The following is a 16,183-nucleotide window of genomic DNA, read 5'->3' on the forward strand; positions in this document are numbered from 1 at the left end:
GTGTAGCTTAGTCTTCAGTTTTCTATGTTTTGTCTAGTGTAGTATTGTTTGTCTGTTTTTCTTTTTTAGCCAAGACGTTGTCAGTTTCATTTTTCGGTCAATGAGTTTAAATGTCCCACTGATATCTTACATCCCATTTTCGTAATTTTACGGTCGCAAACACGAGTTGGTTATCCGTTATGAAACACCTGGATATGTTCCTGTCCACTTTTCCCATCATTTGACTACGAATTAAGACTTATCACCGGTTTTGTACTGAGATGTGCAACACGACAGATGCCACATGGAGAGTTGGATCTGCTTCCCCTTCCCTTCAGTTGTATCTCTTTTGGTCTTTTTTTTACTTTTTTCTAAATGGTGTTGTACTGTAAACCACGAAATTAAATGTTCAGCGAATGACAACTTTTCTATAGGCTTGTACGCAGACCTTAGCAAAACCACGAAATTACCTATCTTCAAACATACAAGTTTTCCTTTATCCAAGAAAATTGGTACCCACGAAAATAAATGAATCCACAGTAAGTTAATTTTTGACTTGTGAGTTTGAATGTCCCAAAATCTGAATATCACTTCTACTGTTTAGTCTGTTAGAGTTATATCCATTTGACATGACTCTGTACTTATACATCCCGTCATTGTGTTATTGATCTAAGATAATTTTTTGTATTCTTGTCTTTCTTTTTACTAATATGTTATGCTTTTTTAAACTGATTTTTATAGTTTGTCCTCGTGTTGTACTGTTTCGCCACTGTCCCAGGTAGGTTAGGGGAGGGTTGGCTGTCTTCAACAATGAGTAAAAGCTACTACTCTTATGATATCATCAAGGAGGAATAGTAAACCAGGAGTGATATCGACCCAGCGGCAGCAAGACATTAACTGTGCCAATATCGCTGAAACAGATGAGCATTTTGTCAATTAATGTCTCTTCAATGATAACCTAAGACAATATATTTAAAAATACAAAGCCATTTGCAAACGCTGAAGAGCTGATAATACCAAAAGTAGTCAGAAGTAAAGTCAAACCGGACAAGGAATCAGAGTTACGCTTAAGCTTATAACATTTCTTAGTTCACAACGATTGTATTAATTGTACATCTTTTGTTTGCTAAAGAACGAGTTATGCGATTTGATAGAATTAACAAAATTAATTAACCTATGTGTGAACTGGTTAAACATGAATTAGCATATAAAATAAAAGTATAATTTTCAGGTTGATTTGAAATATTTTATACAGCAACGTGGCATTACATTCTTAGACAATAAAAACTTTTTAATAAAAGGCAGTTAAATATAAAAGCCTGCACTGAAAAATCAAATAATGAATAGTCATGAATAATATTTTAAACATAATTTTCTACATGCACATTAGGCTTTCAATTTTGTGTAGGCGTCAGCTTTTGGAACCCTTTTCCTGGAAATGACATAAACGAAAAATCCTATAAAAATTACAAAAGAGAACGTAATCCCAACTGAGCCGCCAACTACTCCAAGAATCTGTTCAGTTGATATTTGTTCGGCATTATTTTGTTTTCCGTGTTTTTCTTCTGTATCCGTCGATCCAAATAAACCACTGTTCTTATCTGGAGTATCTCCGTTTGCTTTTTGTCTCGCCATTAGAAGTTCATTATTGTCAAGGAAATCGCCACTGTTTACAATCCAGCTGGTATTAGTTCCGTTGAACCCGGTGAATCCTACTGGAACTGAATAGATCTGAGTCCAGCTTTGACCATCCTCGCTAATGACGTGGATTGATGATATATTTTGGCCTGATGGTTTTCGCATAAATGGTGGACTTCTTATAGGTATAAATGCAGTGGCAGATGATTTTTGTGTAGCACAATAATTAATTTCACATTCGTTTACGATTGTTGCTAAGTGTTCACTGTACCCAGCCTGACAGTGTGTGGCGTTCTGGTTTACGGCTAACGAATTATCATTTTGACAACTAAAGAAACCATCAAACGGGATTGAATATTGGAAACCATTTTCAATATCATCTGAAACACAAATTTTCAAATCTTCTGCTAGTCCAATAGCGGTAAAGTACTGTGGACAACTCTGGTGTTGTGTAACGACATTTGGTAGTTGAGTTGTATACAAGCCACCAAACAAGTATCCCGAGAATCTTTGATTTCCTTCTTGAGGAGAGCACCAATAAGACTGATAGCTTGCTGTTCCAAGGTTCGAAGTAGTTTCACAGTGTTTCCAGAAGATCATATATTTTGAACATGTACGATGCACTTCCTGTTTGTTTTCCTGTCCCAAATACAATGGTACCGCGACGAAACCGGTCGGACAAGAAAAATCTCCAGTCATCGGATTTTTACTTAAGAACGTATCGCATATCCCATGGATGTTCCCAGTTGTATTGCATGTTTGGAACACTCCTCCAAAATTAGTGTTAGTAATGGTGAGGTTATATTCACAAGTTCCATCATCGACATTGGCTAAGTAATTGTAGTTTGGAGAATCCCTGTCCGTACATCCGCGATGAGTATTCAATTTGTAATAAGTTTTAATGGCACTTTCTACAGCAGCGGCTGTATCAGTTACAATGGAAATCGACAGTTCTGGGAACACGTATTCGTTTATAATGAAATGCAGTGGATCCCCTGATCGGTCTACTGACACCAAGTTCTTGTCTATTTGATTGACCCAGTCGTTGATTGTAAAGTTAACGGGTAAATATAAAGGACCACCATGTGTAAGAATCGAAGAATGTGTCTTTGATGCAAGGTATTTTGTCATGACTTCGGCGGGGATTGTTATTCCAACTTGTACTCCGAAAAGTTCAGATCCTGCAGCAGCCGATATTTGAAATTTATCGATTGTATCGTCTTGCAATAGTTCTCGTTTGACATGGTCGACTTTTACTATCGATGCTCCACTATCAATGCTAGTAATCACATGCGTACCAAAGTCTCTAACCAGTAGCTGACTCTCATATCTTGCAGATGATGTTCTATTATTCAATATATGATTGGCTATACTCATTACTTTTGATTTGAAAGACGGATCTAAATTGACATCTGGTTGAAGTTTGGCGTTGTATTGAACGTAATGAGCTTTAACTTTCATTGCAATTGAATTATCATTGATCATGTTACTCTTAAACTTTTGAAAATCAAATGAAAATTTACCGTTTATTGGAATATCGTCAACAGCTACACTTCCGTCTAGATTGATTGAGACTGCAATGTCTGACGTTGCGTTTTCGACGTGTTCGATAAATTGAGAGTATCGATCGACATTACTTGATCTTATAGGAATGACATTGACGTTGTCAGGAACAAGAAAAACACCATCCTCTGTCGTTCGACATGTCGAATATGTAAACTGGACGACCCTTCCTCGGTTTTCATTTCTCAAATTATCCCAGCCACTGCCTGGTAAAACTTCATATCGGTACACAGTAGAATCGTTATTCTGGCATTCTCCGGGGATTGTCTGGCAAAAGTTTGGAACTATCGAAGCGAATAGTGCAGTCAGGAAAATCTCTGCTCTCACCATTTTAAATTATCAATATATAACTGTTTATTGATGTTTATCATCACAGTTTATACTGCAGGGTGGTTTGGTGATAGTATATTTAATCTTTACTTTATCTTCTTTTATCAGTATGTCCAAATTTCATTTCGTTTGCTGTGAATGTTGATATTCAGGGGAGTTGACATAAAAGTGACAACAAATTTAAAAAAAAATAAAACGTTTGATGAGGACACATGAAATCAACGAAAGTTCAATCTTTTGTATGTTGTTATTCCTTAGTACTATATTCGATGCGTTTTTTTTTTTTTTTTTTTGCCATTTCATTTTCTTTCGGTTCTGTTGGAGGTTCAACCCTAAAGCTTTCCCTCTTTATAATCTCTACGCTCTACAATTCACTGTTGATTAAATATTTGTAAATATTGTTCATGTGTTAATAATAAATAAAAACACGTGGGTAAATATGACAAAGAAAATTTGGACTAAATATAAACTCATGAATTATAGATTACAAATTTCCAATTAATGGACATGTCAACATATATAATCTACAACAAGAAGGACGCAATTGCATTTGCGCCAATTTTGAAAAAATGCAATCTCTCATTATCACAACAAGGTAATATTTCATTTGCGCCAAAAAGTGTCTTTTGAATAAAGCTATATACATGTGTTATAGATGTTTTATTTACTTGTATTTACTTGTATTATTGGCGCAAACGAAATGTTTTATTTTTGGAGCAAATACAAAATATGGTTTCTGGTTCAAATAAAAGATTTAATTGTTTTGGCGCAAATAAAATGCCTTAGGTGTAAAAGCAAAGAACCGAAAAAAGAAAATAGGCTCCCTCCCTTGAAAAAAAAAACAATAAACAAAATGATATAAAACAGCAGAACAAAACAATAAAAAAAACCCAGCAAACAACAGCACAAAACAATGTAAATAACACAAACTAACAAACAGCTTTTGCAGCTTTGATCATGAAGCTCCTCCAGGATTTAAACATCATTGACATTGGAATATGCCAGGTTTTTCCTGGTGAAAGTAAATCCAGTAAAGCGCCCCAGTCACACCTAATGTTGTTATTTTCATTTTTATCTTTATAAGCAAAGGTTCCATCCAGTTTAAAAAAAACAAACTTACAAACAAACTTAGATCGACCTGTTTCTATTTCCGCTCAAAAATATTTTGAGCATATTCTGATATTGTTATTTTCGTTTAACTTGGTTGGCAAAGGCTCACATCCGGTTCAAAGTCTGATAAATTTTAGTCGACTTGTTTTTATTTCAGAAAAAATTATTCTAAGGGAGTTGACTTAATTTCATATTAATACATTTGAACCATTGGCTTATAGAACAATACGGTCTTTTATTTTGGTGTCGTTTGGCTTCTGTCTTATTGACATACACTAACGTGTCCTTTTATTTGTATGGTTTAAGTTTGAATATTATGGTAGATTACAATACGAAAATTGGGATACTTCAACTTATCGTTTGCCACATCTGAAAATTAAGCCCATGATATTATACTAGTATATTTTTTATGATTTCTGCTTCAGCATTGAGTGGCGTTCGTACAGAAAAGGTACCTGTTTCGTACTTTATACTAAATAGAGTTCGTTTAGAAACAGAAATTGCTTACCCTACAAGAGTACCTGTTTCCCCTCGATATTAAGTGGAAATCGTGTAGAAACAGTACTTACTTATGCTTCAAGAATACATGTTTGCCCTCAATATTAAGTGAAGTTCGTGTAGAAGCAAGAGTTGCTTACATTTCCAAAACAACTGTTTTCACTTTCAATTTTGTAAGGATGGTTTGTTTAGAAGCAGGAACTGCTACTCTACTACACTTCTTGTTTTCGCTCTCAGTTTTAAGTATGGCTAGTGTTAAGAAGGGACTACTTACCCTTTCAGAGACCTGTTTTCATTCTTATAAAAAGGAAGATGTGGTATGATTGCCAATGAGACATCTCTTCAATTTAACTTATGTTTGTCTCTTTTTGTATACCTTGCCGACTCTAAATAAAGCTTATTTATTATCCACAAAACACTTAACGACACAGAAATTAACAACTATAGTTCACCGTACGGCCTTCAACAATGAACAAAGCCAAGACCCACAATTTGTTTATTGGAGTTCGTGTTTTTGGTGGGTTTTTTTTATTAATCTAGTTGCTACTAGTCATGTAAAGCCTGTTACTTCTTTTTTATTTGAAATAGATATTGTCCAAACGTGTATTCAAGAGAATACTTTAATTTGCGCAGATTCAGGTTTTGTTTATTTATATCAGATTATAATTATTGAAATGATTTTGGCTTTTGAAAGCGTTTGCACCTATTAGTACAGTAATTGCAATTGTTGAAAACATATTTTCTCGATGACGATAGTTATTCATGGCTATGATTTTGAGTGGTATTATTATTTGTAAAATGACAGCTTATTCTGGAATCTATATTGATATTTTCCAAATATACTGGCGTCACAATAAAAACTATCTGTGTTATTTGATTTTAACTTGTGTTATTTTCACTGTAATGTTTTTAGACTGTGCATCCTTCGTTTAAGCTTTGATATAAAACCATTGCTGCATATTTATATCTCAGATCTAGGATTTGAAATTTTTATGTGACATTGTAAGCATTCCATCGTGACATTCAACAACTACAAACAAGTCATTTTGCTTTCGTCACGTTAAAAAAACCTAATATCAACAAAAGTATAAGTTATAATAATGTTTAATAAAAAAATTACAAAAAATAACAAATCAACCGTAACAAATCATTTTAAATTGCTTTTTTTTTGTCATTAACTTCACATTTTGGTTCACTCCACCTTCTGGTTACGTTTTCTTGTAATCTTCGATAAAACTCCGACGGCAACGAAAATTGAAATCAATGTCGCAATAACAGACGCAGCAGCAACAATCGCGATTTCAAATAAAGACATTTTCCTTGTACCTTTTCTCTCTTTAGTTGCGCCAAAACCATTTAGTCTTTCTTTGGTACTTTCGGCAAACTGTGTTTGTTTACTTTCTGTAGCACCATTTTTAGCCTTTAGCAATTCGATGATATTTAAGTCTTTTCCATCATTTGTAATCCATCCTTTAACGTCTTCCACGAAACCTGTAAAACCTGCAGGAACGAGGTAAATACTGGTCCAACTTGTTCCTTCATTGCTTATTATGTAACTGCTATTGTCATTACGCTCCATTCGTTGACGAAGAAATGGTGGGCTTTTGATTTGAGAAGAGAGAACAGAAGATTTTGTTTTCATACAGTAGTTCACCTCGCATCCTTCATCTTCAGTAGCAAGATGTTCACTATAACCACTGGGACACGTTTTTGGAGGAGACCCAGTAGTGTAATACTTATTGGCCAATGGATTGCCATGCTGGCAGCTGAAGAGCCCTCCAAATGGTGCCGAATATCTTTCTCCGTTTTGATAATCATCGCTCACACATATTGTTAAATCGGATGTGATATGTAAAGGCGTAAAGACGGATGGGCAACCATGAGCATTTGCCAACGGATTTGGAAATACCGTTGTGAAAAGTCCTCCAAATAGGTAACCAGAATTGTCAGGAACGTTGTTTTTCACGGCTGCGCACCAGTAAGATTGAAAAGAAGCAGAACCAAAATGAGGTATATTTTGACATTTCTTCCAAAAGATAAAATAGTTACTGCATTCTTGTGTCATTTCGGTTTTAGATGTATTACCAGAGAAAAGAGGGACCACGTCGTATCCTTCTGGGCAAGTGCCAGCTCCAGTCTTTGGATTTTTTGTTGTCAAGGCATCACATAAATTTTCCGAGAGGTCACCATTATAACTGCAAGTTTGGAAAACACCACCGAATGTCAAATTCACACCAGCATCATGACAAGAACCATCGTCAACGTTCGCTATATAGTTAAAATTAGGAGAATTTACATTCGTGCATCCTTTGATGGTGTTGTATCTATAGTACGTTGCAATTGATTCCTCCACCAATGACGCTGTTTGTTCTATAATTGAAATTGGAAGTTGTGCAAAATTGTCAGAGTTAATTACGAAGTTAAGCGGATCACCAGAACGATCAATAGCGGCCAAATTACTACCAATACCATCAACCCATTCATTTATACTGAAATTGACTGGTTTGAATAACGGACCTCCGTGGGTTCGAACTGATGAATGTGTTCGCAGAGACAGATATTTTGTAACCGTGGTTTCGGATGTCGATGAAGCATGGTTGTATTCTATTCCACTCCCGAAAAATGAAAATCCTGCAGACTTTGCAATGTCTGATCTTTTCATGTCACTGTTTTGAACTGCTGTTCGATTCAGCTGTTCAATTTTATATATTAATGCTCCAGCATTAACACTAGTAGCTACATGTGTTCCAAAATCTCTGATCAGTAACTGACTTTCGTATCTTGCCGTGTTTTTTTGTCCAGAGAGCAAATGATCAGCAATTGTCAGAACACGATCTCTAAAAGCGTCATCTAAATCCATTTCAGTTAGGAGTTTAGACACATATTTTTCATATCTAGCCCCTACCCTTACTGTCATTGAATTGTCACTTATCTGGTTTGTCTTGACCTCTTGATACTCTGAAGAATAGCTACCGTGGATATCAAAGATGAACGGGATCCCAACATTCCCGCCAACATTGATCGATTTAGAAGTTGCAGACGTGTAATTTTTCCAGTTGTCAATGATTTCTGAGAAAATGTCCACGCTGCTAGATTTAACCTGTAGCACGAACACATTGTCCGGTATTAGGTATAAGCCATCATCTGTTGTTTTACATTGAGAATACTTGTACTGAATTATTTTCCCGCGGTTTTCATTCAATAAGTTGTCCCATCCGATACCTGGAAGGTTTGCATATTCATAATTTGTCAAGCTCGTTCCAAGACAGTCTCTCACTGTAGAAAGGGTGTGCCCTTCTATAAAACATGTTATTGTCAGAACGACAGAAAACAGCAATTTCACTTTCATCATTTCAAATGACACTATCCAATATAAACAAATAGGCTTAAAACTTTATCACATTGTTTGAATATTTATGATTAATAAACAAGTATGATAAGTTCTATAGTCATATCAAATTTTGCATTGATATAGATGTAGGGCGATCATGAGATTAGATTGCCTATGTTTATAAATAATACATAAAACTGGCTATTCCCCCATAATCCGAATCTATACTTTGACTTTACAGATACAATATTTTAATCTGATGAGTTACTATACTATAGATCGCCGTACGGCTTTTAAACATTACCAAAATACATACCGTATAGTAAACTTAATTTACTCCTAAATCCCCGTCGTGGCAAAATGTTAAATATATAAACAAGTAAACCAATGGCGAGATTTGTTTAAAGACAATAAACAAAAAACAAGCATGACAAACAACCACTGAATGACAGTCCTCGGAGTTTGAAAAGGTACATACAGAAAGTTGCGGAGTTCAACTTGCTTGAATAGCGCTCAACTTGGACAGTAGTGTGACTGCACATTACACGAACGCACTCAACAAATCAGTTGAAAATGATAAACTTAGAAGATGGGTCCGAAGGGGAAAAAATACGTTCAGTATCGATCAAAGAGTACTTACTACCAGTTCAACTTGATTAAACTTCTAGTTCACATGCATTTATACAATAGCTCAAGAGGTATGCAAATTGGGCGCAAACAAAAACAAATGTAATAACTTTTGGAAGACTATGTTATAAATTAGGGCGTTATTTTTTCAATTGAATTATTTCGTATTTTTCATGTAGGGGTCTTTTATAGTTGACTATACGGTATGGGTTTTTCTCGAGGCCGTACGGATGCCTATATTTGTTTACATCCATTTCTTTGAACTTCGGTAGATAGTATTTCCTTATTTTTAAAAGATAGAAGATTAACTTTACTCTGTCGGTTTAGAGGGCAAAAACAAAAATATTAATGAAATAATATCAAACATGCAAAGATGTTGTGTGATAAAAGCTTGCGCAATCTTTTGGTCGGGTACAGAAGTACACTTTTTGTAATTTTGATGATTCAAATGGTTGTTTTAAAGCCATGGGAAGGTAATATCGAGCATAGTGCAACCATAAAATTTTGCGAAAAGTCCAGTCTTTGCTATCAATACTATAAACTTTAAGCCATTTTTGAATTTCGTCTTTTTGACAATACAAATTAAGGCAAAAAAAACCAGGAATGTACAATTTTATATGATGATGTTTTATGAAATACCCAACGACAAAAATAAAATAAAATAGCCAAATCTGTTTCCCAAAGAACAAGCTCAGTCTGGCATCTATGAGAATATAACCACTATAATGAATCTTGTCAACCGTGGTTTCAAATGATAAAGATGTCATGTGTTCTTTCTCACAAGATGCTATATAGGCAATTCGTATTATAGAAAGGCTTCATCGGATATATATGTTTGTAGTAACTTTCTGAATAAATAGATGCCAATAGACCAAATCATATTGTTTTCAACTTTTATTTAAAGCAGTATATTTAAATATTGCTTTGGCAGGAAAAGGCCATTAAAAAAAAGACTGGGATGGGAAAGAACAAATCACCTGCATTTTGTTCTACAAGCGTTCAATTTCAAGACATCTGAAATCTATGGCAACGGAAAATTGTTAGATATTTAACAAAAACCTCTTTACAGCCAAAACAATTCACCTGGACATTTTTTGTGTAGATCTTGCATTAATGATTATTTTGCTGTTAATGTTTAATAATACCTGTTTCAACATGCCATTTAAACTGTCTATCTGCAGAAGTTTCTGCAAAAACTGTAATAAATGGTAACAAGAGTGCACAAGCTGAAATGTCTCGCCTTCTTTACTAATCATTGATATTATGTTGAAAGTCCTAAATATAAAGCTTCATTACAACTGTCACATGAACCTAACATTAACCAATAAAACTAAACATTGACCAACGCAATGAACCATGAAAATGAGGTCAAGGTCAAATGAACCATGCCAGGCAGGCATGTACAGCTACCAATTCTTCAATATAACAAATATAGTTGACCTATTGCTTACAGTTTAAGAAAAACAGACCTAAACAAAAAACTTAACACTGAACAATGAACCATGAAAATGAGGTCAAGGTCAAATAAAACCTGAGCGACTGACATATAGATCATTATATATTTTCATACACCAAATATAGAATGAAATTCAAAACAGTGTGGCTGTGGCCATTGATTGACACATTAAATTCATCCATTGACTGGGACAATTTAGGTGAACGTTTGTATGTAACGACCACTGCTCACTATGTACTTTTTAAAGACACTTAAACTATGGGGTCACCAAAGGTTCTCAACACCTTAATAAAGTAATTCGAAAAATTAATCAGGAATAACACGATGTTTAGATTTATATCAATTATATAAATAATTGATATAAAAATTATGTCGATTTATCGGGCTGTATTTGCGTCTTTTGGAAGTATTATCTTAGTTTCACCAGCAACCGGAAGTTGACTTGATAAGTTTGGGTCAAACTTATCAACGTCGCTGATATGTCCGGGTCAAAGTTATTAAGGCCAGGTCAACGTATTTGTGTGTCACAAAGCCGTGATATGGAGTTTTATTAAGAGTTGAGCAGATTGATATAGACAGTTGGACGACCGATAATATTAATTAATAGAAAAAAAGACCAAAACTCAAAAACTTAACTTAAACCACTGAACCATGAAAATGAGGTCAAAGTCTGATGACACCTGCCAGCTAGACATGTACATCTAACAATTATTCCATATACCAAATATGGTAGACCTATTGCATACAGTATATGAATAACAGACCAAAACACAACCAGGTGCTCCGCAGGGCGCAGCTTTATACGACCGCAGAGGTCGAACCCTGAACAGTTGGGGCAAGTATGGACAAAGCATTCAAGCGTGATACAGCTCTGAATTTGGATTGTGATCAAATTTTTGACATTACATGGTTTTCTTTACACAAAACAAATGTCAAGATTTTACAAATCAATTAAAGATTTCTTCTTCAAACTTATTTAAATCTAAAATTAAATAGTTGTCACAGCATAGGTTTCTGACACAGAATGAATGTGGTCTAATGAACTTAAAAATTTTTTTTGCCTTTGAGCAATTCACTATGCTGTTGAATATAAATCCTCTAAAAAAAATGTTTGAAGAAATTTTCTTTTTATTTATGAAATCTGAAATGAGAAAAATTTAACCCCCCCCCCCCCATTTTTTTTTCTCACATCCCCGTTTCCCTTTTTCCAAAACTGATATCAATTCAAATTTCTAATGGAGTTTGCAACAATAACTACTCTTTTAAATACATCATAAAATATTAAAATGTAAAATAAAGTGCTTGTTATCACTGAATGGTAAAGATTGGTTGGTAGTAAAAGTGAATATACATTGTTTATTGTATAAAACAATAAAAAAAACTTTATCAGCAACATTTAATATTGGCAAATTTCCAATGAAGTTATTTACATAAAGTTATTGGCAAATAAAAATAGAAAATGACATCATAGTCATGTCTGGCAAATGTCCAACATACATTATCTAAAAACATTTTAGATAGATAAGGAAAAAAAGCTTCATCAGCAACATTTTATATTGGCAAATTTCCAATGAAGTTATTTACATAAAGTTATTGGCAAATAAAAATAGAAAATGACATCATAGTCATGTCTGGCAAATTTCCAACATATATTATCAACTACTATTCTATACAAAGAAAGATAACTCCAATTGAAAATTAATTGCTATTGCACAATATTGTGCAATTAGATATTTCTTGCTATTGTGCAATACTGTGCAATTGAAAATTTCTTGCTATTGCACAATACTTGATATGGAATCCTGATTTGGACCAACTTGAAAACTGGGCCCATAATCAAAAATCAAAGTACATGTTTAGATAAAGCATATCAAATAAGCCCAAGAATTTAATTTTTGTTAAAATCAAACTTAGTTTAATTTTGGACCCTTTGGACCTTAATGTAGACCAATTTAAAAACTGGCCCAAAAATTAAGAATCTACATACACAGTTAGATTTGGCATATCAAAGAACCCATTTATTCAATTTTTGATGAAATCAAACAAAGTTTAATTTTTGACCCCCATTTGGACCAACTTGAAAACTAGGCCAATAATTAAAAATCTAAGTACATTTTTAAATTCAGCATATCAAAGAACCCCAAAGATTCAATTTTTGTTAAAATCAAACTAAGTTTAATTTTGGACCCTTTGGACCTTAATGTAGACCAATTTGAAAACGGGACCAAAAATTAAGAATCTACATACATAGTTAGATTCGGCATATCAAAGAACCCCAATTATTCAATTTTTGATGAAATCACACAAAGTTCAATTTTGGACCCTTTGGGCCCCTTATTCCTAAACTGTAACCAAAACTCCCAAAATCTAACCCAACCTTCCTTTTATGGTCATAAACCTTGTGTTTAAATTTCATCGATTTCTATTTACTTATACTAAAGTTATGGTGCAAAAACCAAGAATAATGCTTATTTGGGCCCTTTTTGGCCCCTAATTCATAAACTGTTGTGACCTCAACTCCAAAAATCAATCCCAACCTTCCTTTTGTGGTCATAAACCTTGTGTTTAAATTTCATTGATTTCTATTTACTTATACTAAAGTTATTGTGCAAAAACCAAGAATAATGCTTATTTGGGCCATTTTGGCCCTTAATTCCTAAACTGTTGGAACCAAAACTCCCAAAATCAATCCCAACCGTCCTTTTGTGGTCATAAACCTTGTGTCAAAATTTCATAGATTTCTATTCACTTAAACTAAAGTTATAGTGCGAAAACCAAGAAAATGCTTATTTGGGCCCTTTTTGGCCCCTAATTCCTAAAATATTGGGACAAAAACTCCCAAAATCAATCCCAACCTTCTTTTTGTGGTCATAAACCTTGTGTTAAAATTTCATTGATTTCTATTCACTTTTACTAAAGTTAGAGAGCGAAAACTAAAAGTATTCGGACGACGACGACGACGACGACGCCAACGTGATAGCAATATACGACCAAAAAATTAAAATTTTTGCGGTCGTATAAAAACTTAAATACAATCATTGAACAATGAAAATGAGGTCAAGGTCAGATGACAACTACAAGCTAGACATGTACACCTTACAATCATTCCATACACTAAATATAGTAGAACTATTGCATAAAGTATAAGAAAAACAGACCAGAACACAAAATCTTAACTATAACCACTGAACCATGAAAATGAGGTAAATGTCAGATGACACCTGCCAGTTGGACATGTACACCTTACAGTCCTTCCATGCACTTAAATACAAGGGCATGAGGACCTTGCATGGTACGCACATATCAAATTTAGTTATCCAATTACTTATAATAAAAGAGAATTTGACATAACAAAAAGTCTTAACTTTTTTTTCAAGTAGTAACTGAACCATGAAAATGAGGTCAAGGACTTTGGACATTTGACTGACAGAAACTTCGTAACATGAGACATCCATATGCAAAGTATGAAGCATCCAGGTCTTCTACCTTCTAAAATATAAAGTTTTTAAGAAGTTAGCTAACACAGCCGCCACTGGATCACTATCCCTGTCGAGCTTTCTGCAACAAAAATCTTCTTTAAAGGGCAATATAGCTCATAAATAGGGGACAATTGAAAAGTTTGGTTATTTACCTTATTTGTAGGTCTTTCTTTGCTCATTATTTTTTACTTTTAAAAGATTCTATCTGTTCATCATAGTTAATGCAAAAGATTTAAAATACGAGATTTTAAAAGTCATCTTTCAAGAGCAACAACTCCTATAAGGGATCATTTGATGATTTTGGTCATGTTAAATTATTTGTAGGTCTTAGTTTGTTGAGTTACATTTTACAATCTAAAGTTTCTCTTGGTCTATCAAAGTTTCTGCAAAAACATAAAGATTGGTAACATGAGTGTACATGCCGGTTTAACTCATCATTTAAATCATTTTAGAAGTCTGTAATATGAATGTGTTACTACAAGTGTCACAAAAAACTTTGTATTATCAATGTTCTATGAAAATGAGGTCACAATCTTCATGCCAGACAGACATGTACACATTACAATTATTCCATCCACCAAATATAGCACCTGAGAAACGGATCAAACAACAAAATTGACATATGAACCATGAATATGAGGTCAAGGTCATATGAACCCTGCCAGGCAAAAATGTACACCTTTTTATCATTCCATACATATTGCTTGTAAAATATAGAAAAGACCAAACCACAAAAATTAAACTTTGTCCTCTGAACCATGAAATTGAGATCAAGGTCAGATGTAACTTGCCAGTAGGACATGTTCACCTAACAATTATTGCATACGCCAAATATAGCTGACCTAATTCTTATAGTATCTGAGATATGGACTTGACCACTAAACTTAAACTTTGATCACCAATCCATAAAATGAAGTTCAGAAAAGAAGATCTTTAAAAAGGAATAAAGTGGTAATAATGGCTGCCATGGCCCTTTAGGCCAGGTGAGCTATTATGAGCACCTTCATTACGGGGTCAATATGGGGGTCCGTTAACATGTTAACAACACCTCGATTTTGGCAAAAACAGTTAACAAACAAGAATGTGTCCAAAGTACACGGATGCCCCACTCGCACTATCATTTTCCATGTTCAATGGACCGCGAAATTGGATAAAAAAATATAATTAGGCATTAAAATTAGAAAGATAATATCATAGGGAACATGTGTACTAAGTTTCAAGTTGATTGGACTTCAACTTCATCAAAAACTACCTTGACCAAAAACTTTAACCTGAAACATGCACTTTCATTTTCTTTGTTCAGTGGACCGTGAAATTGGGGTCAAAAGTTTAATTTGGCTTTAAAATTAGAAAGATCATATCATACGGAACATGTGTACTAAGTTTCAAGTTGATTGGACTTCAACTTCATCAAAAACTACCTTGACCAAAAACTTTAACCTGAAACATGCACTTTCATTTTCTATGTTCAGTGGACCGTTCAATTGGGGTCAAAAGTTTAATTTGGCTTTAAAATTAGAAAGATCATATCATAAGGAACATGTGTACTAAGTTTCAAGTTGATTGGACTTCAACTTCATCAAAAACTACCTTGACCAAAAACTTTAACCTGAAACATGCACTTTCATTTTCTATGTTCAGTGGACCGTTCAATTGGGGTCAAAAGTTTAATTTGGCTTTAAAATTAGAAAGATCATATCATAAGGAACATGTGTACTAAGTTTCAAGTTGATTGGACTTCAACTTCATCAAAAACTACCTTGACCAAAAACTTTAACCTGAAGCGGGACAGACGGACGGACGAACGAACAGACAGACGGACGGATGGACGAACGGACAGACGGACGAACAGACGAACGGACGCACAGACCAGAAAACATAATGCCCCTCTACTATCGTAGGTGGGGCATAAAAATGCAAAAATGCTGATAACAGTTAAAGTGGGTTGAAAACTGTTAACAGCTTAAATTGAGCTCAGATAACAGTTAACAACACCTTGAAAAGGACCATAACAGGTTAACACAAAAAGGTATTGCTCCCCTCTTTTTACAGAAGCAAGTGCTCAATTCTGGTTTGTTTTCATCCTGATCATTTCTTTATCTTTTACAGTTCATTCTAAACTTCCATTCCACATATGATATTTCTATGATGAAATAAGACAATATGCATAAG

The 16,183-nt window shown here is 34.3% G+C and overlaps 2 protein-coding genes across 2 annotated transcripts; both read right to left on the reverse strand.

The window, feature by feature from the left end:
• Window positions 1-1,211: 1,211 nt before the first annotated feature.
• Window positions 1,212-3,574, reverse strand: LOC139517106 (macrophage-expressed gene 1 protein-like). Its single transcript, XM_071307785.1, has one exon. The coding sequence runs from the start codon at window positions 3,508-3,510 to the stop codon at window positions 1,366-1,368; it is 2,145 nt and encodes a 714-aa protein (XP_071163886.1). The 5' UTR covers window positions 3,511-3,574; the 3' UTR covers window positions 1,212-1,365.
• A 2,632-nt stretch (window positions 3,575-6,206) lies between these two features.
• On the reverse strand, window positions 6,207-8,537 carry LOC139517107 (macrophage-expressed gene 1 protein-like). Its single transcript, XM_071307786.1, has one exon. It carries the CDS (start codon window positions 8,468-8,470, stop codon window positions 6,311-6,313), a length of 2,160 nt encoding a protein of 719 aa, XP_071163887.1. The 5' UTR covers window positions 8,471-8,537; the 3' UTR covers window positions 6,207-6,310.
• Window positions 8,538-16,183: the final 7,646 nt, after the last annotated feature.

This window comes from Mytilus edulis, chromosome 3 (genome assembly GCF_963676685.1).
Source record: "Mytilus edulis chromosome 3, xbMytEdul2.2, whole genome shotgun sequence".
Classification (NCBI taxonomy): domain Eukaryota; kingdom Metazoa; phylum Mollusca; class Bivalvia; order Mytilida; family Mytilidae; genus Mytilus; species Mytilus edulis.

Excerpts from the sequence above, each read along its gene's own strand:
- LOC139517107 (XM_071307786.1), bottom strand. The coding sequence starts at position 8,470 with ATGATGAAAGTGAAATTGCTGTTTTCTGTCGTTCTGACAATAACATGT.
- LOC139517106 (XM_071307785.1), bottom strand. The coding sequence starts at position 3,510 with ATGGTGAGAGCAGAGATTTTCCTGACTGCACTATTCGCTTCGATAGTT.